The sequence below is a fragment of the Neovison vison genome, chromosome 7 (assembly GCF_020171115.1).
Source record: "Neovison vison isolate M4711 chromosome 7, ASM_NN_V1, whole genome shotgun sequence".
Taxonomy (NCBI): domain Eukaryota; kingdom Metazoa; phylum Chordata; class Mammalia; order Carnivora; family Mustelidae; genus Neogale; species Neogale vison.
Window position 1 is genome coordinate 112,627,622 of NC_058097.1, and position 24,654 is coordinate 112,652,275.

General features: G+C 50.9%; 1 protein-coding gene across 10 annotated transcripts in view; it reads left to right on the forward strand.

Moving 5' to 3' along the window:
• The window catches only part of GRAMD1B (GRAM domain containing 1B), a 178,910-nt gene that overhangs the window by 70,289 nt on the left and 83,967 nt on the right, over positions 1 to 24,654 (forward strand). The window contains exons 1-2 of one of the 10 annotated variants that reach the window (XM_044258084.1): positions 2,089 to 2,171; positions 2,768 to 2,811. The exons of 7 other annotated variants lie outside the window; for them this stretch is intronic. Coding sequence is in view for 1 of the 3 variants with exons in the window: in XM_044258079.1 (XP_044114014.1) it covers positions 17,285 to 17,307 (23 nt within the window). In the remaining 2 variants the exon portion in view is untranslated. Of the gene's footprint in view, positions 1 to 2,088; positions 2,172 to 2,767; positions 2,812 to 17,024; positions 17,308 to 20,638; positions 20,716 to 24,654 lie in introns of those variants that run through there. 2 more of the 10 variants (XM_044258079.1, XM_044258081.1) reach the window with 2 other exon arrangements.

The following is a 24,654-nucleotide window of genomic DNA, read 5'->3' on the forward strand; positions in this document are numbered from 1 at the left end:
CAGGGAGCCTGATGCGGGACTCCATCCTGGGACTCCAGGATCATGACCTAAGCCGGAAGCAGTTGCTCAACCAACTGAGCCACCCAGATGCCCCCTGATGATTCTTTTAAAAACTGTTTCCGTTGGACACAGGAGATTTGCTAATGTATATACCAACCTCTGAATATGCCCAGGATTTTTTCCCCCTATGTCTTGATAATGCATTTTCTTACAGTTTGGCATCTTTCACGGAAAAGGGGGCGGTCTCCAAAGAGAAATATTAAATTGAGGTTTTATATTCTCAGTCTGTAATAATAGAAGCAGAAGTTGGGGACCGACTGAAGCGGGGAAAGTGAAGTGGTGGGAGAGGTAGCAAGGGGGTTCGGTGTCCATGAACACGGGCTAGAATCCCAGCTCTGCTGTGCTGTGTGACCTCGGGTAAGTCCCTGAAAGTCTCTGAGTTCCAGTTCCGTTCTCTTGGGAAGGGAGAACAGCTTACCTCGCAGGATTCCTGCGAGTATCAGATGAGGCAGCAGATTTGAAAATACCCCACAGCCCCAGGCAAATGGGAGTTGTAATTCTTACTGTTCTGTCATTAAGCCAGATGCACAAAGGCTGTGGAAGCTGGTTGACTCCGTGGTGGTATCATTCTTTTGGGAAACCCTTTCCTGCTCTGTTGTTGGTCTACCTGAATGTGCACTTTGGTTGTGAAGTCAGGCTTGAACAGAAGCAGGGTCAGAGCGAAGAATGAGGGGAGGAGAAGGCCAGAACAGACCTGACCGAGTGATCACAGGTTCATTGCCTTCTTTTTTTAAATTCTATTATATTTTAAGCTCTCTGTTGGACCCTTGCTATGCTGGATTTTTCCTCTGGCTCTGGAAGCTGGATTGGGGGATGGGTAAATGAACGGTGTTATTTCTTTCAGGGTCTCCCCTTTTTTGAGGGTAAGTCCATCTGGAATTGGAAAAGGAGTGTTGGCAGTCCTTTCCTTGCCCTTTCACTTTTTTTTTTTTTTTAGATTTTGTTTATTTGAGAGAGCGAGAGCGAGCAAGAAAACACAAGCGGGGGGGAGGGGCAGAGGGAGAAGGAGAAGCAGACTCCCCGCTGAGCAGGGAACCCTCTGCGGGGCTCCATCCCAGGGCCCCCCGGGATCACGACTTGAGCCGAAGGCTGATGCTTCACCGACTGAGCCACCCTGGTGCCCCAACCCTTTCTCTCTTTTCTGGGTGTTCATTTTCCCATCTGTAAAATGGAGCCAAAGCTTTAAGGTCCCTTCCACCTTGACATTTCATGGGTCCGAAACCATAAGCATCAGGGACTCAGAGGATCTTAACAGCAAGGCCAGGGTAACACTTTGGGAGGAGCTGGTAGAGCTGGAGCTCACGGGGAAGCCTGACGATCCTGGTCTGCTTTTGCCTCGGTTATTCTCTCTCTCTCTCTTTTTTAAATTATTTATTTATTTATTTGACAGTAGGCAGAGAAGCAGGCAGAGAGATAGAGGAGGAAGCAGGCTCCCCGCTGAGTAGAGAGCCTGACGCGGGGCTCCATCCCAGGACCCTGGGATCATGACCTGCGCCGAAGGCAGAGGCTTTAACCCACTGAGCCACCCAGGCGCCCCTCGGTTATTCTCTTTGATTGGGAGACTATCTCTAAAGGTTAGGCAGGAAGGTCAGGGGTTCAGGAGAGCACACGAGCCCCTCTCCTGCCTGCGTTGTGGAGTGTTGCCCCTTTGTGTTTCCGCCTGTGCACATACCGTGAATACGCATGCCGAGCCGTGTTCTGTTGGAGGAGAGGCTTTTTTGCACTCTCCCTGAAGCGGGAGCAGCCTCCGCGCTCTAGGGCCTGGGGTGCTGCGCTCCCTTTCCCCTGGCGGCCTCTGGCTGACACAGCCTATCCCAGGTTGCCAGAGTGAAATGGGCCGGAGAGGAAGCTGTAGTCTCGGCTCGCAGAGCGGCCTGTCCCTGCCGGGCAGGAAACCTACAGTGATGAATGAGGCCGGATGAAGTCATCCTGCTCCTCCAATCAGGCTGCTCGCCGTGAGCCAGGGGCCTCTGCAGATCCAGCCGGGCTGCCGGCTGCTCTCATGTACCATTAGACAGAGGCTGGGAGTCTCTGGGAGTGGAGTGGGGGGGTGTGAACCGCCCGCTCCTGGCTTCTGTGTAGGCCTCAGTCAGTCTGAATGTTATTGCAAGGTGAGTGGCTTCGCCCGGCACGTTCCTCTCCCTCTGCGTTCTCCACCTAGCCGTGCGGGGCTCCGGCGCCTCCCGCTTCCAGCTGAGTGCCTGTACCCCCTTCTTGAGGTTGTCACGCCCGCCCCCACCGGTCCCCCAGCCTCCTCCCTACCTGCTGCCCCCAGCACTTGCTCAGCACCCTCCAGCTGGCCGCTGCCCACACGCTCCCCTCTTCCTGACCTGTGGGTACCAGTTGGCCTGGTGATGGGAGGCCGGGCCCTCCCACCTCTCTGCGCTCTCCCCCAGCAGGGGGAGCCCCGGGAGGCCCACACTTGCCTCCAGGGAAGAAGTCCCAGGTCAGGGGAGATGCCCCCTGACTCAGCCTGACGTGAGCACCTGTGGGAAGCCAGGCAGCTCCCCGACTTGCCGGGGACCCCAAGCCTCCTTCCTGTCCCCTCCCGCGCCTCCCACCCCCCCGCCAGGAGAGGACAACCTGAGGGGCCATAGAACAGCAGTCGGGTCTTGTTTTCCCTGACCTTCCACAGGGGTGGTTAGTTCTCTCTGAGTGGACGTTTGTGACTCTGCCTTTTCTCTCTGGATGGTCCGCTGCTCCTTAGGCCAAGCAGAGATCATGGAGCCGGCTGATATGGCGACAGCAAAGGTAGGATGGAAATGCTGCCGGCCGCACTGTGCGTAAGTGGCTTCGCTTGGCGAGTTCTGCCTTTGGTTCACTTTTCTCTCCCCTCCTGTCCCTCAGCCCACCAGTCCCCAGCGTCCAGGGGCTGTGTCAGAGCGGAGGGAACCGACCTGAGCAGGATGCCCTCAGGAGAGGGGAGGAAGGGCTCGCCCGGCAGAGCACACCCCTCACCTTCACGTGCCCTGGAGTCTGAGCGGGGGAGGGGACGGGGAGTCTAGCTCTGTCTGGGCTGACTTCTGTGTCCGTTTTTTTCATTTATCCCTATCCTGTCTCTCTTTTCTGCCTCTACTTCATGCCACAGTGCTCTCTCCACCCATCTGTGCCGTCCCTCTCCTTCCTGCCCACCTTCTGTTTGCTTCTCTCTTCCCTCCGCCTGTTGTATAAGGAACGGGTGGGGTGGGTGTGGGTCGGACCGTCTTGAGAGCAGAGACTGCCTCTCATCCTGCAGCAGATGATGGCCTTGGGATTGGCGAGGAGTTGGGCTCTGAGTGGCAGATGCTGCTGCTGTCCCCTCCCACCCTTCATCTGATGCCCCAATGAAAGTGTGGGTCTGGGCCCCTTTAGGGAGTGGTGCCCGTGGCTTTGTCGCGTGGACCCTGCTGGCTCACTAGAGGGCGTTCCTGAGACAGATTTTGAATCCCTCCTGAATCCTGCTTGCAGTTTGGAATTTGTTTTTCTGTGCATTTTCCCCAACAAGGAACTTGAGCCCTTGGGAGTGGATGGGGGATCTAAGGAGGGGTCTTAGCCTCAACCCCGGCCCCTACGTGTAGGGGGAGACCTGTAGTCCTAGAATTTCTCAGCCCTTGGTTGGGCTGGGGCTTGCCTGTTTGGTCAGATGGCAGGGTCTTCTTTGTCTCGGAGATGCGAGACTGGACAAAGCTAGACTTCTGAAGCAGTTGGGCACCCCAAGTGTATATGGAGAGGATGAGGTTGGAGGCCCAGGCAGCAAGGGTGCCGTGGGCATTAATGTGTTCTAGAGGTTAAGACAGGTCACTGCGAATTGCCGATCTGGGTTCCCGGCCCCTTCGTCCTAACTCCCACATGGGGTATGATCTGACCCAGATTACTTAACCTGTCGGGATTAAGTCTTCTAGTCTGCACAGTGGTGAAAATTACACACAGCTGTTGTTTTAACGAGCTTAGATTCATCAAATACTTTTTCTTTGAAGAAAGGAGACGATGGTTCTATTTAGTGGAGGCCCTGACCGTCCGCTTGTCCAGATTGCAGACTGTCTACTCAGATGGGCGAGCCGGCTTTGGAGCTGGACCGTTCCTGAGGCTAGCCTTTGCTTTCAGGATCTTGAAGAGTGAATCTGATTGATCATTGGACACTGATACCATTTAACCCCAGGACAGTGATGGCTTTTTCTTTAACCTTCTGTCCTCCAAACGCTTTGGAGGGAGTTGAGTTCAGGTGCTTTCCGTCTGGGTCCAGGAACCAGGAAGTTCCTTAGGAGAGGGTCCTTGAGCCTCATTCATTTATAGGTGGAATTTTGTATCTCTGCATTTTTCTGGGAAGAGTACCCATGGCTCTCACCAGATATCTAGAAGGTTTAAAACTCAGAAATGTTTAAGAAGCTTCTGCGTTTTGCAGCCCAGGTGCCGAGAGAGCTTATGGATGATGGCCGATGTACCAAATCTCTGATTGCGTGTCAGTGCAGTGCCAGTGCTGAGTGCAGATTCATGTTGTGACTCATTGGTACCTCGTTTACATATGGCTTGGATGCCTCTTCTTTAATACGCCGTCGTAGGTAGATATATTTCTAAATACATGTACATGCACCTCTTACCTTATCCTTTCCCCATTTAGTTCTTTTTTTTTTTTTTTTAAAGATTTTTATTTATGTATTTGACAGACAGAGATCACAAGTAGGCAGAGACAGGCAGGGAGAGGAGGAAGCAGGCTCCCCACTGAGTAGAGCGCCTGATGTGGGGCTCCATCCCAGGACCCTGAGATCATGACCTGAGCTGAAGGCAGAGGCTTTAACCCACTGAGCCACCCAGGTGCCCCTCCCCTTTTAGTTCTGAGGTTCTGTTCTCAGGGTTTTTCTTAGCCCCGCATATGTTGGGTTCAGGTACCCCAGGATGAAATAGCTTTCGGTTTGGAAGCATGGTCATTCCTGATGACAACACTACCTGTTCAGACTGCGCTGGGCTCCTGGAGGAGGGCTGTTGGGGGCATAACTTCATCTCCCGGAGTCTGGTTTTTGAGGCTCTGTTACTGCATTGCCACGGTACTACCTTCCCACCCCCCTCTGCCGCTGTTGGTTTTAAGGTTGTGGTTTCAGAATGGGGCCGTCTGATGTCCTGACATGACTGGGTTAAGATATGTGGACGGTAAATTGTGCCCCGAGAGTTTCTGTTTCAGCCCCAAGAACAGTTGGTGGGCATTCGTCGGTCACACACTCGATGAGTGTGAAATGCCAGGAATATGTCAGCGGAAGGCTCAGGGTGGAGTTTTCCGTTCGATGGTGTGTGTGCGAGCACCGGGAGTGCTTGTTCGCGGTTGTTGGGGGAGACAGATGAGTAAACACATTATGATGGTACAAGGTAATGGGGGTTCTAACAGAAGTTGAGGTCAGCAGGGAAGCACTGAAGAACTCTTTGATGTTCCCTGGGCGGGCAGGAGGGCTTTCTAAAGGAAGCCACATTTGATCTGAGACCCGAGGCGGTGTCGGTGGGGGCTTCTCAGGTGGACAGGAGAAGGGAGGGGGTATTAGGAACCCGTGTCAGACAGATGTGCCTTCCAGTGCTGACACCGCTGCCCTCTGCTTCTGTGACCTTGAGCGGATTTTCTCGGCCTCTCATCTCTGCATCCTTATTTGTAAGTGAGGGCGGTAGTGTGGACCCTGCAGGGTTGTAGTGAGGATTAAACGAGATCACGCCTGGCACACCGTGGCTATTCCCCGAATAGGAGTGAGGCAAGGGGAGGAGACAGCATGAATGTGGCAAAGCCCAGGTCACTGCAAGCACTCTGGCATGATCAGGCCTTAGGAACAGGGGATGAAACTAGATGCAGGAATTGACAACCCACAACAGCCTTACACAGTCCTGAGATTATGTTGACAATGGGAACAATTGAATAATTTTAGAATATCATTGGATTTGCTTTTTGAAAGTGTACTCTCTGGCTACGGGGTAGACAGATAATTGATCATTTCCTTATTTGGTGCCATCTCCAAGACTTCTTTGTTGTTGTTGTTTGTTTTTTGCTTTTAACATAAATCTATCTTCCCTAACTCGACTATAAGCTTTTAAAAAAAATTTTTTTTTAAGATTTTATTTATTTATCTGACAGAGATCACAAGCAGGCAGAGAGGCAGGCAGAGAGTGAGAAGGGGAAGCAGACTCCTGGCTGAGTAGAGAGCCTGATGTGGGACTCGATCCCAGGACCCTGAGACCATGACATGAGCTGAAGGCAGAGGCTTAACCCACTGAGCCACCCAGGCGCCCCTAGACTATAAGCTTTTTAAGGGCAGAGTGCTAGTGTGTTTTCCACTTTTTAGCCACAAGCACCCACCTCACCCTCCAGCATCCAGCATATTACTTGGTATATAACAGACACTCAATAAAGATTTGGTAAGTGAACACACAAATTGGAGAGAAGGTACCCCTGCAGACCTAATAATGAGAATGGAAAAGCAGCTATAAAAGCGAAAGCAAGACACAAACTCGAGTCCCTCCGGGAGCTAGAATTGACATACGTTTGTACATGGTTCAGTGGGAAGTGGAAGAGGAGCATGGGGTGAGTAGTGCCAGATGTCTGACTGGGTGACTTGGTAGGTCGTGATGCCATCTACTGAAGCAGGCACCAGGAGGTTGGAGTCAGAAGGAGGTGCCAGAGGGGCAGTGAGAAGCTTTGTTTATTCTGGCAGGCTTTGAGGTGCCTGTGGGACATACAGGGAAAGGTGTTCAGGAACAACTGAGAATTTGTATCTGAGGTTAGGGGAGGGGCAGGAGCTGTCTGCATGGATTTGAGAGGCTCAGCCATACTCCAAGGCATTGTCAAAGCATTCAAGAGTAGATTTGGTCATCATGAGAAAAAAGACGTACAACTATGTGGTGATGGATGTAAACCAGGCTTGTTGCAATCATTTCACAATGTACACGAATAATGATTCATTGTGTATTGCACCTGAAATAATATAATGTTATATGCCAATTACATGTCAATAAAATCCCCTGGGTTAGGAACCTCTGTGACCCAGATGACCGCTTAAAGACAAGGGAGTTGACTAGAGAAGGCTTTCAGATCCCTCTTCCCAGCAGTTAAGAGTCAGAGCCCCTCCTCACAGCGGAATGTGAGCTCCCAGAACCCGGGAACCCTTCCTCATAGGGAAGTCTGAATTTGGGGACATAGCAGAGAAGTTGAAAGAAGCTGGTGGACTGACACAGAATTGCCACACAGTTGTTTTACTTACAGAAGGCAGCAAAACTACCATGTCAAGTGTCCACAACTGCTGTTTATATTTAAAGACTATTTTCTTTTCCTTAAAGATTGTATTTATTTCACAGACAGAGATCACAAGTAGGCAGAGAGGCAGGCAGAGAGAGAGAGAGGGAAGCAGGCTCCCTGCCGAGCAGAGAGCCCGATGCGGGACTCGATCTCAGGACCCTGAGATCATGACCTGAGCCGAAGGCAGCGGCTTAACCCACTGAGCCACCCAGGTGCCCCAAGACTATTTTTTAAGAATATTTTAACACAAATTTAAAGGGGCATGTTATCGAAAACTAAAAATATATTTATGGAAGGACACAGGTGTACTTACTGAGTGGCTGTGATCATAAGGCACGTGGAACCTGAGCTCATGAGGATGCCATTCTCCGTCGTTCGTGATGTTTAGAGAAAATAGTAGCTATAGGGGCCTGAAACATCTTTGAACATTTCTGCCCCCCACCCCCAGCCTCTCATGAGAAAATGTCCTAATGGTAGGAAATGAAACTTTAAATTCCAGCCCATTAGACACCGTCTGCTCTGTCCAAATAAACCCGTGTTTACTGGCAGTGACGATAGCAGTATGTTCCGAAGGCACTATTTCTGGACACCTGTCATGCTAATAAGAAGTTCTTGCCTCCATAAAGGATGATGACAAATATTGGATCCTTTCTCTGGCCGACTCTTTCTGTGTTAAGACCAGACTAATCAGGAAATAATTGTCACAGACAGACTCCGTATTGGTTAGCTGAGTATGTCCACCATTACTTGTTCATTGATTGAAAAATTGGCATAATGATTACAGACCTATGTTCACTCAGGGAAACAGAAGTACTGTCTCCTGAGTATCTCTGCCTCTCTTACATGACTTACTACTTTAAACTTTATGTTAAAACTACTTAATGCCCATGTCTTAACTTATTAGATGATAAGCTTCTGGAGAACAAGGAGGATCTTGGATTTATTGTTGAAATACTGTGCCGATTTGCCCGAGTGCTGAACGTAGTAGGCACTCAGTAAGTAGAGTAATTGTCAAATAAATAAATGGTTGGCAGATGTTGCAGAAATACCGCAAAACAAAAATATAAAAATATCCTCCAGAGAATAGGGAAAAACCAGAAGCTTTTGTTTAGGTAAAGAAGAGAACGGAGATGAGGCATGGAGAACTGGGTCTGGTTCTTGCGGTAGGTAGTTGTAGTTTGTGGGGCATCATCATAAGCGTGGTTCAAGTGTGCCGGGCACCTGATAGTAGGTCACAGGGTTAGGTCATTGACAACCTAGCCACTGTATGGGTTGTAGCCAGCACCTTTCTGTAGATGGAGGGGAGGCGTCGAGAAATGTGGTTGACTTGCTCAGGGTCCCCTAGCTATTACGCAGGGATCTGAACCCAAGTCTAATTCCAGAATCCCCGTGTGAAACCACAGCACACACACCCCTCGGGGACAGGTGTCAGGCTCGAATCAGGTACGAATGTGATTTTTTAAAGCTTGTCCTCTCATCCAGCCAGCTCTGGGCCAACAGTAAATTCTCGTGTCCTTGCCCAGGAGCCCTTCACTGTTAAGATGAGTGGACGCTTGCTCCGTTCATCAGTTTGTGAAGGGGTCCTCCTCACGTGTGACTTAGATGAGAAGGGAGAAGTTTCCCTTTGGTGGGAAGAGAGCAGGAGCAGCTGGCCGTGGGCGGATGGGCGCTCCCTCCCCCGAGAGAACCTGAGTTTATAAGCTCCCTTCTGGGTCCCCGATACCATCAGTCACCCTGAATTTCTCCTGAGGGTAAACCGGGAGGATCAGGGTGGGTAATTAGAAATCTGCCTTGTTTCTCCCATCTGGCAGGAGAGATGTTTTCTTTTGTTATGCTTGTAATTAGGATGAGTGAAATCAGGTGAGGTCTCTTCTCCTGGCTCGTGGGGTTTCTCTAAGGTGTGTGTCTCTTTCCTGACAGGAGGGCTGTACCATGTGCAGGTCACCCTTCTGTCCAGCAGCAGAAAGAGCTGTGATCTGGAACACACTAATGAAGGAGACGGACAAATGAGCCAGCACTCAGGCGGGCAGGCAGGTTTGCAGGCAGCCGGGAGAGATATCGGGAGATGAAGGGGAGAGGGATGTAGGCTAGAGAGAGAGGGGGTCCTCTTTGGGATTTCCATAACTAGACAGAGCAGAGCCGAGGAGGCCGGGAAGTCTCCAGGGAGAAGGGATGTCCAGAGCTGCCTTGACAGAGGTCACGCTGGGCTCCGCCTCTGAGGCCAGCAAGAGAGGAGATTTCATCCTGGCCTGGCTGAGGAGAGGCTCTGAGGCTACGTGAGAGGAGGGGGTTCGTGGGACCCAGCACGGGCCTCACCTTTCCGCTTTTCCTCTTTCCACCAACCACCACAGTACCCCCTTACCTTACCTTGGGGCTAGGGACAGCCGCCAGCGGTAGGAAGAGAACTGGACCACCCCCCGCCCCCTACCCCGAGTTTCAGTCTCTTCCTCTCTGAAATGTGGCTTAGTACTTCCTCCCTGGGCGTTGTGAGACTCACGGGACGTAATGTAGGGGAGACTACTTGACGCTCGAGAGTGGCCCCCTTGCTTCCATCCTGTCTTCCTCCCTCTCCAGTCAGCTGGGGTGGTGAAGCAGCTGGGGGCGGGATAAAGCTGGCTGGAGCCTGGCTTTGCCCTTGCCCATCCTGTTGGAGGCCTGAAGGAACATTCTGGATTAGCAGACTGTGAAGGAGGGGCAGAGAACAATGGGGCGGGGTGTGGGGGGTGGTGGTGGTACGTCTCTCCATTTTTTGTCTTTACTTTTTGTTTAACTCCAGTGCCCTGAGTGATTCCCTAGGGTCCCAGAGGCAGAAGGAAGCTGCCTGGAAATGAACCGAGCCCTGCTGGCTTTCCACACAAACCTGGGGACCTCTGCTGCTCTGTGGCCCGTGCCACCCCTCCCCTCCCCTCCCTGCCCCTGTCCTCCCTACAGTGGACTGGTGGGGCTGGAGGGCAGGGGTGTGCACACGGGTCCCAGCACCGGAGGGGAGGGGCAGCTGGGGAGGCTCCCAGCTGGGAGCTGACACAGATGAACAGACCAGAAGGCGAGGCCAATGCCTGCAGCCCACACTGTCACCCCAGAGCCAGTGACTAATAGTGGCAGAGGGTGGGGAGAAGAGACTGGGGGATGGGGGGAGGAGGGGACAGGGAAGTGGGGAGCACCTAAGCGGGTGCCGCTCTGGCCATCTGCCGTCCTCCCCTCACACAGGCTCTGTGGACTGCGGTTTGGGATTTGGAAGAGGATTCTGGCTGGAGGACAAGGAGGCTTGTTGAAATGGAGTGTTTCCGAGGCTGCTCCTCCCCCGCCGCTCCTCTCAACAGCTTCCTGACCTCCAAAATGCTCCTTAAATATAACACTCCCAGTGCCTGACGACTCCCCTGCCTGAGCTTGGAGCTTTGATTCCCCAACGTGTGACTGCAGCACTGCTCTGCCCCAGTTCTGCCAGCTCCTGGCGGCCCGCAGCTCTGCCCGGGTCCTGCGGCTCTTCTCTCCTCCGGAGGCGCGCACAGGGTCCAGAAGCTTGATGTAGAGGGGTGCCTCAGGGATCATGTCCACGGTCTATTTTCTGCTCCAGATAGGCTCCCAGTAACTTCCCAAGGTCACGAAGAGGCGTGAGCTTCCGGTGGTGGAAAGAGCCTCTGATGGGTGGGAGGCAGGGGCCGAACTCTCTGGTGAGTTCTGGGCTCACAGCTGCCAGGTTTCCTGTGGCTGAGGCCTTGGGTGTCCGCGTAGCTCTATGCACTGGTTCAGAGACCTCCCACCAACCAGTCCTTACTTAGGGATGAGGCAAGAAGCACCAATCCTGATTTTGTTGGCCTGGGAAAGGAACAGTACTGGGGTGATGAGACCTTCAGGCTTGTTAGGAGACCAAGAGAAAGAGCAGCTAAAATCAAAAAGGAACTTCTTCCAACAGTACTGGGGTGATGAGACCTTCATGCTTGTTAGGAGACCAAGAGAAAGAGCAGCTAAAATCAAAAAGGAACTTCTTCCAACTTGCATTCTAAACCCAATAAAGTTTGGAAGAAACCATTGTATTATAGTGAGAGGTTAGGAGGATACACCTCAACATTAAACCTATAAACCTGTAAATACAACAAGCTTGGGAATATCCGTGAGCCTGGGAAGGCCCAGTTTTTTGTTTTTTTTTTTTTTTAATTTATTTAACAGACAGAGATCACAAGTAGGCAGAGAGGCAGGCAGAGAGAGAGGAAGGAAAGCAGGCTCCCTGCTGAACAGAGAGCCTGATGCGGGGCTTAATCCCAAGACCCTGGGATCATGACCTGAGCCGAAAGCAGAGGCTTTAACCCACTGAGCCACCCAGGCGCCCTGGAAGGCCCAGATTTTGAACTTAGGTCTTTGAAAATGCAGATAACACAAACTGTCCCTGTCAGCCCCTCCCCACCACCGTCCTGCTGCCTTGTCCATTCTGTTCACAAAGACCCAAAGGAGAAGACTGGTGTCAGGTATTTTCTAGTTACTTTGTTTTTAAATTGTTTTTGCTCAATAGTGAATAATTATAAAGATTATTTATAAAGCATGAAATATGAGGGCGCCTGGATGGCTCATTGGGTTAAAATGTCTGCCTTCGGCTCAGGTCATGGTTCCAGGGTCCTGGGATCGAGGCCTGCCTCAGGCTTCCCGCTCAGCAGGGGCTCTGCTTCTCCTTCTCCCTCTATCCCTCCTCCCAGCTTGTGCGCATGCGCTTGCGTCTCTTTCTCTCAAAGAAATAAATAAAATCTTCTAAAAAAAAAAAGCATTAAGTATGTATAAAGCATACAAAAAGAAAAAGCAATGAGCACAGTATACTTCTTGCCTGTCCTGCTGATTCCACCGTCTGCTCCACCCTTTAAAGGTGAATGTTGACGTTGTCCTGTGCTTGATTTTTTTTTTTTAATTTTAATGGACACAGGCTGTCTAGCTGTACAGATCCAGAATGCCTGGACACTCTGAGGGCTGATGAGGCCGAGCACCTTATCCGTATATGAATTTGAGCTGTCTTGTTCCCTCTTTGTTCTCTAGCTGCACATGCAGGGGATCACACTCTGCATTCTTCCCTGATTGGCCTCCTCTCTTCAGCATCGTTTCCGAGATTCATTCACTCGGTTGCTCGGGATGGTGATTTATAAATTTTCTGGAAGTTATGTGCGATGGGCACTGTAAGAAAATCCCAGTTATTTGTCCTTTCTGCTGTTGGTAGACCTCCGTCTCCCGGCGTGGGGGTTTGTTTCTGCAGACCGTGTTGCCACATAGCGTGCCGTCTGACGTTTCCCCCGCACCTCGCTTACTGGTAGCTTCCACGGTGGCTGGAATGGAACCGCTAGCTGTTAGGGGATGCGTTCCTTCAACTTGCCCACGTAATACCAGATGGTTAGCTTCGGTAGTTGAACCATGATACACGTCTTCAAGCTCCTTTCCGTCATTTTTATGACCAGACTTTTTAACTTGAGCCAATCAGATGGGTATGAAAGGACATCTCATTGGCATTTTAGACTTGCGTTTTCCTGAGCACTAATGAGGTGGAGCACCTTTTTATATATTTATTGATCATTTCCTCTTCTGAAAGTGCTTACTCAAATCCCTTATCTATTTTTCTAATTGTTTTTCTTTTTCTTATTGATTTGTAGAGTGTGGTTTTTTTTTTAAATAAATTCCGTGAACAGTTCCTTTTTCAATTATATTTGCTGCAAAAAGCTTCTCCCAGAAAAGCCTTGTCTTTTCTCCCTCTTAATTTTTTGAATTTTTAGATTTTATTTATTTATTTGAGAGAGAGAGAGAGATCACAAGTAGGCAGAGAGGCAGGCAAAGGGGGGGTGCGGAGCAGGCTCCCTGCTGAGCAGAGAGCCCCATGGGGGCCTTGATCCCAGGATCCTGAGATCATGACCTGAGCCAGAGGCAGAGGTTTAACCCACTGAGCCACCCACGTGCCCCTTTTTTCTCCCTCTTTATGATCAGTTTTGATGATCAGGTGTTCACAGGTTTACTGTGGTTGAGTTTCCTCAGCCTTCTCCATTCTGGACGTTGTTTTTGTTTGTGTGTGTGAGGAAACCCTCAGGCCGCCGTCTGTGTGAGGATCAGTTGGTAATTATGACTTACGAGGGGAGATGGTTTTTCCTCCTTCAGTCTCTGCCAAGGTCAAAGACAGGGCTGTCCTTTAGTTCCTCAGCAGCATGAGGGGAGATGGTTTTTCCTCCTTCAGTCTCTGCCAAGGTCAAAGACAGGGCTGTCCTTTAGTTCCTCAGCAGCATGTGGGAGTTTCTTTTATGCTTATTCTTAGGGTGAGGGTAAGCCAGCAGGACCTATTTGATGAGGTGATCTCCTTTCCCTTCTCACTTTGTTTTTAAAGTGAGCCTCTGGTGTTGTCTCTGTCCGCCATGTTCTGTGAGGTCCGGAAAACCCCAAGTCCCCGTTTCGAAGGTTCCACAAGTGCCTTCTCTAGAAAACATACCCATAAGGCTTTCTTTAATTTTCTGGGTTTCTGCCCTCACTAAATTTGTGGCCTCTAAGTATGTCTTACTGTTTTGATAGCTCATCAAGCATTTTAAAAGAATTTCCTCTTTTTTTTTTTTTTCTTCCTTTTTAGATGTTTTATTTTATCCAGCATTTTTAGTTGTTTTTAGCAGGAAGGTCCATCAGCATATCTAGTCTGCTATATTGCCAGAAATAGAAGTCTTGGGACTTTCGTTTTTTCTTAAAAAAATTCTTTCCCTTCCATGGAGCGCCTGGGTGGCTCAGTCAGTTGAGCATCTGGCTTTTGGTTTCAGCTCAGGTGGTGATCTTGGGATGGTGAGGTCGAGCCCTGTGTCAGGCTCTGTGCCCAGTGCAGAGTCTACTTGTCCCTCTTCTACTGCTCCCCCTGACGAGCTCTCTCTCTTTCTCTCTTTCTCTCTCTCTCTCTCTCAAATAAATGAATAAATAAAATCTTAAGAATAAATTCCTGCCCTTCCTGAAATACAGACATCAAGGAGCAGCCAGATCGCAGAGTCAGGCAGAAGCAGGAGAATCGAAAGCACCTTCCTGACCGTTAATCCACGCATTCACCCCCCAGAGTAATCTAGAATTATGTCAGTGCTCACAGCTTGCCCGTCAGGAACCTTTCCAAACCATATAAAACGGTCTGCCCTCTGGGAGAAGATAGGGAGGGAAATACATTGAGTGAAGAATGTCTTTCATCTTGCTTGGTTTTATTCTTTATTTCAAGGAAAGATAGCAATCCCATGGCTCTTTGAAATCCTATTTCTATCATTTTTTAAGATTTTCTTATGGACCACGACAATGGAGCCAGGCTCTAGAGCTCTCTGAAAAGCTCTGGTTTCAGAAACCAGAAACAGCCAACGGGGATTTGAGGCAGGCGATGGCCTCCCAACCCACAAGGCTCTCCTTGTCTCGTTACTCACTTCACATTCATACACTGATATGTAAGCAAGCTAACTCATCAGCACTAGTAGTGGAAAGAAGGAGCTAACTTGACTCAGCATCCTTTGTCACCTGTTGCCTGGGTTCTTTTTGCCTTGGGAGCATGTGAGCCCTTATCCATTAACTTGTCTGATGGATTTTTTTTTTTTTTTAATAAGCGTAGATCATGATTAAGAGACTGGGTTTTGAGGTTGAACATGCCTGAGTTCAAGTTTCAGGCTTGCAACTTGTGGGCCGTTTAGCGTTAGGCAGATCTTAGGTGCTATACTTGCTTTCAACGGCACTGCCTGAAAAATGATGATCGTCACCACTTCGTAATATGGATATGAGAGTTAAATGAGATAATGCAACTAAAGGCTTAGCATGATGTCTGACATAATATGCTTCCAATGCATTCTTATTAATAGTTGCAAGGAGTTAAAAAAAAATAGGTAAAGAGTTAAAACCGAAGAATTTTAAATAGTGATTTGCTTCTCGTGGAATATTGGAAACTTTGATGCAGGTTTTATTTGCTATCTGTGATCAGAGCAGTCCGTGGGGCAGTATGAAAACAGTCTCATCTACCTAGAGTACTCTAAGTGACATTTGTCCAGGAGCTGGTGTCACTGGTCTCGGGAGGCCCTTTGAATGAATTATCTGGGTTGTAAAGGAGAACTTCAGCTTCCCCACAATGTCTTTTGGTGCCGGTATATAACTAAAGATGTGTTCAGAAGTCTCGAAAGCATTTCGGTGTTGTCTAGCCTAGGGGCTGTGGATGGAGGAGGGAAAGTCCATAGCCCCAAACTGCTTTGGGAGGACGTCTCTAAAAGCTCTGGACCCCATAAAGAGTGCTTCTGCTGGACCATCTGGACACTGGAGGGAGACTGCAGTATTTTGGTTCGGTTCGAATAAGGCCACTTCAGTTAACCACTTGCGAATAGTGCCTACTGCATACAGTCCCTCCGAAGTCAGTGGACCTGAGCGCGATGCACAGTGCCTGCCTCCACGGAGTGTGCCGTCTAAAAAAAGGAAGGCGGGTAATAAACGCGTAATTGCAGGTACAGTGAGTATCCCCGGTGGGGCTCTTTCATTCCAGTTTTTCTTGACCGTCACCTTGGAGGGCTGGGTGTAGATGGTGTACGTACAGCACGTACGGATGTCTGCAGATGACTGCTTTGAGGCAGGTTTCGGGGTAAAGGCTTAATATGGTTCAGTTGAAGGTTGCTATTTCATAATTAATCTCCTCTTTGTTTGTTCTCACCCATCCGCATTACTGACCCAGATAGTCTGTAATCTAGGGGACGACAAAAAGAAAAAAAACCACACAGCCAGGGAGGTTGCTGGGGCTGGAACACAGTGGGCCCAGCCTGGAGGATTTTAAGAGTGAATTGTATGTTCTCGTTGGGGTTGACAGTCTCCGTGCCTCCTCCCTTTGATGCTCTGCCGGTTCTGAGTCTTCTTAGAGCCCCGTATTGGTGATAAAACATTGCCTAGATTCAACACTGGGCCTTGCAGCCACCTTAAAAGGATGCTGGGGCCCCAGGTGACGGGGGTGCTGCCGGGTCACCCTAAGCTGCTGCCTCACCACGCACTCCAGAAGTGGTGGCAAAGCACTTTACCCAGCAGGGGAAGGAACTGTGTGTTCTGTGTGCTCTGAGCGGCTCCTGCTCTCAGGATCTCACTCCGGAGCTTGCCCCGCCTTGCCCTTGCCGGGCAGAGAGTGAGAGGATTCCACTTAAGGTGGCCTTGAGCAGCTCGCCTTTGGCCACCCAGGCACTAACCCTCTCCCCAGGCTTCAGGTCTGCAGGGCTTTGGGTTCCTGAGGTTAGCTGAGGGCCTGGGGTCAGCTCTCCTCCCCACCGGACCCCCACCGGGTGTGGCATTTTAACCCTTGGATGGATGCTGGGGAAGTGCCCGCCTTCCGCTGTTCCTGCCCCTCTCCTCTTCCTTCCCGGGAGTCACGGGAGTCACATTGCTCGCTCACTCACCCACCCTCTCCCTGACTTTCTGTCCCATCCCGGGACAAAACATGTGCTGTGTCTTTAAATGGGCGGAAGTGGCTGGCAGTGCTTTGCTTGGGTACTGCATTGATGAGGAGATTATATGGAGCTGCGGGAGCTGCCGCCTGGGGGAAGAGAGGTGCAGGTTCTGCTTGCTTCTCGCTCTCCTGCCGGGCTCTCCTCCGGTCCTTGCCCCGAGGCTGCCCTGAGCCGGCGGGAGGCGAGGGTGGGTGGGTGGCCAGCCGGCCTGCCTGTTGACAGCCCCTCCGGGCTTGTTTTGCAGCCTGGCCAGCGTGGCCCGTCCCCATCAGGAGCTGGCAGCGGCAGCCACAGCTCGGGCAGGCAGCTCCAGCCCGGGGCTGGATTTGCAGAAGCTGCCCTTGGCCTCCGAGCCCAGCGCGCAGGGGTCCTTCTGGCCGGCGCTTGCTCTCCCTCTTTCCCTGTCTTCTTTCTCTCTCTGTGTTCAAGTCACATTACATGGGATTCTGTTCTTTGGGGACTTCGTCATCTTTTCAAATATGTCCTGGGACCTCCGGAGCTGTCACGGGGATGCTAAGGACACGGTCAGTGGATTCTCGTGCCTGTACTAATGAAAGGATTCAAGCTCTCCTGGTAAGTAGAGGAGGGATACGGCACCTTCCTCTTCGTCATCGACATCGTTCTTCAACCAGGTCCTTGTCCATGTCCACCCCACCCCCACCAGCACCTCTGCATCCTTAGGAGGTCTCCTTTGCACGGACGGCCCTTGAGGGGTCCGAGGTTGGTGGGGGGCGCACACTCTGCAAAGTTGGGTCACCCTCTCCGGCTTACCCTTGCTTCTGCACTGCTGCAGTGTTTTCTGCCAGCATCTTCTTGGGGGAGGGGTCCAGTGGAAGTTGGGGGGTGGGGGCCGTGGAGAGAAAGTACAGCTGCAGAGAGTCTCCAACTTTGAGGGACCTTGTACAGAGGGAACTTGGTAGAGATGGGACCTTTGCATGAGGGCCGGGGGGGGTCATCTTGGGCTGGAGGTGGGTGCGGTGGTACCCCTCCCAGCCCAACAGACATCACCAGGGGCCGTGCTCACCCTGCTCCTTAGGGTACCCTCGTCCTGGGAGGCAGGCTCTGATTGCCTGGAGGCTTGTCTCTGAGGAGACTGTCATGAGGGCCAGGTTCCCACCTCTGGCATGCCTGGCGTCCCAAGGGGAGGGGGTGGCCCCCACCTCCGTGCCCACCACCGCCTGCCCACCACACACACACACCCACCTTGGGGCTCTGTCGGTGCCTCTTCCGGGGCCTGATGTTGGCATATTAAAGCCTCTTCGTGCCTGACTTGTGTGAGGTTGCTGTCTGGTGGCCACAGACGTAGTCAGAGTATTTTTACCTTCCATTTTAAAAATAAAACCCTCACCTCTCCCTTTTCTCCTTTGAATCGGGTGGGTGGGTGAATCGGCTTTTTATCTGCTTGAGAAACTGGACCTTTTGCTTGGAAAACTTTGTCATGGTACTCCCTGCAGGGTGACGCGTGCAGCTCAGAGGAGGAAGGCTCTGTGGGCTGGGGGGTTGCGGAGGGAGGTGGTGGGCAGGCGCTTTCTCTCCTTGAGGACAGTGGAGGCCCGGAGGAGGAGAGTTTGGGAGAATTCCCTGCAGGGATGCGCCCTGCCTTCCTTGCCTCTGGGAGCCGTCCACCCGCAGTACGTCTGTGGTGGGACCGTGGGAGGTGATCTCTCTGGGTTGGGAGGTTGATTTTTAGAGTCAGGGTAGGAATCGGGCAGTTTAGTACATGGGGTCCTAACCCGGCTCTGGGTTACATCAGGCTTTCCAGAAACCCCTGCTGACCCTAGGTTAAGGTCTGACAGAATTGTCTAGTCCAGTCCTCCTCCTTTAGGCAAGAGGGTTAAGGGAGGAGCTCATTCTTGTGAGCTTAACTCTTAAAAACTGAGGTCCTGAGGAATGGTCACCATCAGGGACCCCCCCCCCCAAGCCTGTACCTTCTTCTCTTCAGGATCTGCTGTCACTCCCTCTTATGTTTAACTCTTGTACTGGAAATCCCCCCTCCAAGGTGGAGGAAATGAAGGAGAGGTACTGCAGTGGCCTTACCGCTTTCTTGGGGCCAGGTTCCTTATTCCTTCAGGGTTGGTTGGAGGGGATCGGCAGAATCTGTAGTCACTGAGAATTCCAGGCCCAGTCGGCAGCATTTAGAGGCGCCTCTTTATTCCTCAGCAGAGCCAGGCTGGGCCTGTAACTTGGGTGAGGCCTCCGGGAAAGGCCCAGGTCCTGCTGGGTGAGTGGGGACACTGGGTTCACGATTGGAAATCACTCCACGTCCTTCCCTGCCCCTGCTGTCCGCATGGCCGAGTTGGGACTGAGGAGTGCTTGGCTGTCTCTGCCGAGGAGACATCACTTTAGTACAGAATGCTTCTCTGCTCAGCCTGGGTTGGTCCCTCAGGGACATGCAGAGATCAGTGTCTTTAAAAATCTGCCTTGAGTAACCCTTGATACATTTCAGCAGACCAGGGTGATGCTGGGAACTGGAACTGGGATAACCTTGGCCCTTCCAGCCAAATAAAATACTACAAGGATGGGGAGGTTTGACCATTGATGCCTGGACAGTGTTAGGCCCTGTGAGTCACTATTTCCTTAGGTGTAAATATACTGGTCTGTGTTGGCCCAGCGGCCAGGCTTGCGTGTGTGTGTGAGTGTTTGGGCTTGCGTGCAGCTCCCTTTGGTGGTAGCTCACGCCCGGGACCTCTCCTCCTCTGTCCACCGGGAGACCTGGTAGGAACAAGGTGACCAAACAGCTTGGCTACCTTGTTCTGGGTGACGTTATCTGCATATGGAAGAGGATGGAATTAACTAACTTCCTAGTGTTTGCGTCATTTCTAGAAACATTTCTGGAACACCAGCTATGTGTTAGTGGTATAAAAAATGATGATGATGTTGGGGTGCCTGGGTGGCTCAGTTGGTTAGGTGCCTGACTCTTGATCTTGGCACAGGTCTTGATCTCATGTTCATGAGTTCGAGCCCTACCTTAGGCTACACACACACACACACACACACACACACACACACACGAGATATAAATGCTGATAACGCTGATAATCACAGCAGTAACGGCAGCTGACATTCACTGAGTGCTCACTACACGTCAAGGACCACACGAGGCACTTTATAGGTGTTAAGTCCCGCAGAGTTCGCAGCGTTGTGTTTTAGGTCCTCGTTTTACAGAGCGAGCAACTGTCTGAGACAACAGGGCCGGTGTACAGTCAGGCATTGGATTTGTGGGTCATTTTCCCTTGGGATTCCCCTGTTCCTGTTGCTCTTCTGTGGTGCACTTTTCTCAGCAGTTAACGACATCGTAGACTGGCTTTTCTCCCCTCGCCGCCCCCCTGCCTTACGGTCTCTTTGCCTTGTATTTATTTTGTTAGTTAGACTTTTAAAAGTGTAAGGAAGGGCAGCATCTTAGTCAGTCTTTACTACAGGCCCATGAAGCAGCTGGCGTCTGTATTTGAGAGCTGGGGAAACTGAGGTACAGAGTGCTAAAGGGTTTTGGCTAAATTCCTGCAGCCAGTTAGTGAAGAAGGCAGTAGGCTGCGCTCTTCTTACTTGACTCCTACTTCAGTTTGCGACAACAGGGGTGTCTGCGTTGGACCTGCCTTCCCAGAGGACAGGGGCAAGGTCTGCACGTCTGCTCTTCCTCCATCCTTTCAGTCTGCACATGTGGACAAAGTCATGGTTATTTTCACAGTCCTGTGCTTAGGCATCGTGGGGTTAAAAAAATGTAAAGGGTACTGCCTCTGACTTCAGGGGATTGGTAGCTTCACTGAGAGAATGAGACCCAACCCCTTTATACACACACACACACACACACACTCCCTTCCCCCCCCAAGTCAGTCAGTAAATGCTAAGGGACAGATTCATGTAATTAGCAGCACGCTCTCTAGAAATTCAGAGGAGGCTGGAATTCGTTGCATCTAGGGTAGCAAAGACACTTTCTGGAATCATTGGGACTTGAGTGGGGGCATGAAGGCTGGCCAGCATTAGGTGAGTAGAGCCCATCCTTTGTATAGCGCTAACACCCCCCTCAGGGTGTTGGGGGTTATCACAGGGGATGCTTTTGGGTGATGCGGATCAAGGTATGTGTCTGTGATTGCCAAGTGGTGGGACGGTGAGGGGGAAATCTTCCCACTGTTCAGCCTCCCTTCTCAAAAGATGATCCTGTGGTTCTGTCTCCTGGGAATTTGGTGCACAAGTTAAGGGCAGAGGACAGAGAGAGAGAGGAGGTGGTCCATGGAAACACAGAGGACTGCCAGAGAGTCATCGTGGCTCTGGAACATACGCAATTTGGAGGCCATAAGATGTTTTAAAAGAACAATTCAGGGATGCCTGGGTGGCTCCGTCAGTTAAGCTCAGCGTTTGCCTTTGGCTCAGTCCTGGGACCAAGTCCTGCATCGGGCTCTCGGCTCGGCGGGGAGCCCGCTTGTCCCCCTGCCGGATACTCCCCCTGCTTGTCGCTCTCTCCGACAAATAAATAAAATCTTTTTTTAAAAAAAAGTCAAAGAACAATTCAGTCCTCCTTAGCTTCTCCATGGTTATCATTTATTTATTTATTTCGGGGAGGGTGTGTGATGCAAAGATATCCCAAATTCCTAGGGCTTCAGGACCTCAAACGCCAAGCTCTCCAGTTTTGTGGGGCTGCGCCATGGACGGATTATTTTGGCCCCACAGGACTAGGCAGACTGTAGAGACATCTGTCTTGATTCTCCATCCTTGTGCTCCTGGGCTTCACATCTGTTGGGGTTGGTGGGTGCTGGAGGCTCGGGCAGACCTTCAGGAAAGTCAGTGTGCTGCAGGAATCCGGTTCCAGGAAAACAGAGTAAAGAGGCCTGGGTTCTTGACACATAGAAGGGGGAGGCATTTCTGTGGCCAGGCTGTGGTCCCCAGAGGAGAGGAATTTTGAGCTTCTCTTTGTGTTTGAGTGGGTGAGTGAGGATTCGTGATACTTTCACACTGTTTATTTAAGACTGTGAGTGCTGTGTAAAGGAGCCTGCTCGCTGATGTCCTCACCAGTAGCTGAGACAGAAATTCATTTTTGCATTCCTCCATGGCTCCTGGGTACTCATGGTCGGCCATGTTTCATCACCTACCGGAAGTCCATCGTCTCCTGTGTTTTTCTCCCCCTCACCTTCAGATCTGTTAATGCGTGAAACACTTTCATGAAAGAAGAAATGGGTGAGGTTCCAAGCGAGAATTTAAATTAGACATAAGGGAAAAGTTCGGAATTTCTCCCTCTGGAGCGTCAAGATCAGGTCAGATCATTTATGTTGGGAGGTTCTTTCATGAGAAATTTTCTCTAGAGGCCGAGGAAGGCATGGCCTCCTTGAGAGCCAGGCTTCCCAGTGACTCAGACGTTTACCAGGAGGTGAACTGCAGTGAGGGTTGGGGTCCCTCAGTAGCTCCAGATTCTGGATGCCACCTTGGGAATCTGAACCTTGTCACCATCTCCTTACCTGCTGGTGGCCTTGGTAGGGGACTTCTGTTTGCTTTGAGGGGTAGCTGTTTTGAAAGTGGGATTAAATGACAGCACTGGGCAGATGAGTTGGGCTCTCTGCTTTCTTTCCACGAATGGTTTAGAGAAAGGCTGTCGCCCGCAGAGAGCGGTGGCTTGTGATGTGGGGGCTTGGTATGCTTCTTTAGCCAGCAGGAAACACTGAACCTTCACTTGAAAATATTAAATACTCAGGGCGCTCAGTGGGTTAAGACTCTGCCTTCGGCTCAGGTCATGATCCCAGGGTCCTGAGATGGAGCCCTGCATTGGGCTCTCTGTTCAGCAGGAAGCCTTCTTCCCCCTCTCTCTCTGCCGCCTCTCTGCCTACTTGTGATCTCTCTCTCTCTCTCTCTCTGTCAAATAAATAAATAAAATATTTTTTAAAAAGAAAATATTAAATACTCATTCACAGACATCCCCCAGCAGACACCCTCTCTGGCTAACAGTGCAAGATTAACTTTATGATTCGATGGGATGGGAATTGAGAGTTTTCCCATGGTCTTTTAAATCCAGGGCACTGAGTGCTGGTCACCTAAGCATTGAAATCCCATGAGTGATCAGGATGGCTCTGGGCAGTGACTGGATCTTTTGACTTTAAAGATTTAAAAAAAAAAAAAAAAGAAGTCCTACCTCATATCCAGGTCTGTACTTTGGGAGCTGTCCCTGGCTTGAGATAAGCGGCTGTCACCATGGTTTTTTGTGGTTCTGGTCACCATCATTATTATTTTAAGAAGAAAGAAATTTACTGTATTAGAATGTGAGGTGGTTGGCAGAGACTGTGTCAGAACAAATCAGATGACGGGTATGGCAGTCCACCGCCCCGCCCCCGTCCCTCCCTATCCCTGTCCCGTACTCTCCCCTGCTTCTCTGTGGGTTTGCCTTCTGAGGTTTCAGCTCCCTATGGCCAACTGTGGTCAACTGTGGTGCGGAGGCAGGTGCCCCTCCTGCTGGATCCTCAGAGCGTCCGTAGTAGCCCAGCGCTATGCCATCCCGCCTCCAGCATTCACGTCATTTCATCTCGCCACGTAGACATTTTATCATCTCACCTCACCCCAAGAAGGGTGAGTACAGGGGCGCCTGGGTGGCTCAGTGGGTTAAGCCTCTGCCTTCGACTGAGGTCATGATCTCAGGGTCCTGGGACTGAGCTCCGCATTGGGCTCTCTGCTCCGCGGGAAGCCTGCTTCCCCTTACCCCTGCCCTCTGCCTACTTGTGATCTCTTTCTCTCTCTCTCCCTCTCTTTCTCTGTCAAATAAATAAATAAATCTTAAAAAAAAAAAAAAGAAAAGAAAAAGAAGGGTGAGTACAGTGAAGTGAGCTATTGTGACCGAGAGAGAGACCACAGTCACGTAGCTTTTATGACAGTGTGAGTGTTCTCTTATTATTGTTGTGAAACTCTTACTGTGCCTAATTTATTAATTAAACTTAATCATAGGTGTGTATGTACAAGAGAAGGGGTAGTGTGTATATGTATAGGGTTTGGTAGTACCTGTGGTTGTGGGCGGCCACTGGGGGTCTTTGAATGGGTCCCTCACACATGAGGGGTACCCCTGCGCCTGAGGGTCTCTGTTCTGGCTAGAAACCCTTCCTCTGGGCTGTTATGAGACTTACTGCCATTGAATTTTATTGCTGGAAGAGATGATTTAGGGTTTCTCATGAGAAAACGTGGAGAGGAATGCTTCTAATCCCTTGTCTGGAAGTCTGGACATATGTTTCCTAAATGAGTTAAGATGAAAGGATAGGTTAACTAGATTTTGCTAGATGTTTTTATTTACCTTTAACGTCCTTCTTTGGTTTATGTTTGAATAAAGATGTTGAATTAGACTGGATAGGCTTGGTTATACTATGATAGCAGCTGCTTCCCCCCCGCCCCCCCCGCGCGCAGACTCAGTCGCTCAACTCACAGTAAGTTAGCTCTTGAGCATGGCCACCCCCTCCCGCCCCCTGCCCCCCGCCCCCCGCCAAGACTTCCAGGGAGGTGATCCTCTGTGAGGCACGGGGCATGGCAGGTGGCTCCGTGATCCAGGTTGTAAGAATCTCCTGGACCCTCCTCCATAGTCACCATAGAGGTCAGGAGAACCTGGCCCCTCAGGGCTTCTCCTTGGAAGTAGGCACGCTGTCATTGCCCTTCAGCACTATCATGTGGCCCTGCCTGACCACAGGGAGTCTGGGAACCAGGAGGCTTCTGAAGGGCAGAGGAGAGGAGAACCAGGAGTCTTGTTCAGCACCAGTCATGGGAACTACAGCTGCTTTTCTGGAAGCGGGGCCCTGGGCGCACTTGCCTTCTTAAAACCCGATGGCGATGTTCTTACTGCCTGTGGAATAAAGGTATGGATTTGAACTGTCACGGAAGACGTTAGGTCTTGCTGACCTTAGGCCAGCGGTCAGCAAGCAACAGCCAGGGTTGGGGTGGGGTGGGGGGGAGGACCCAAGTTTA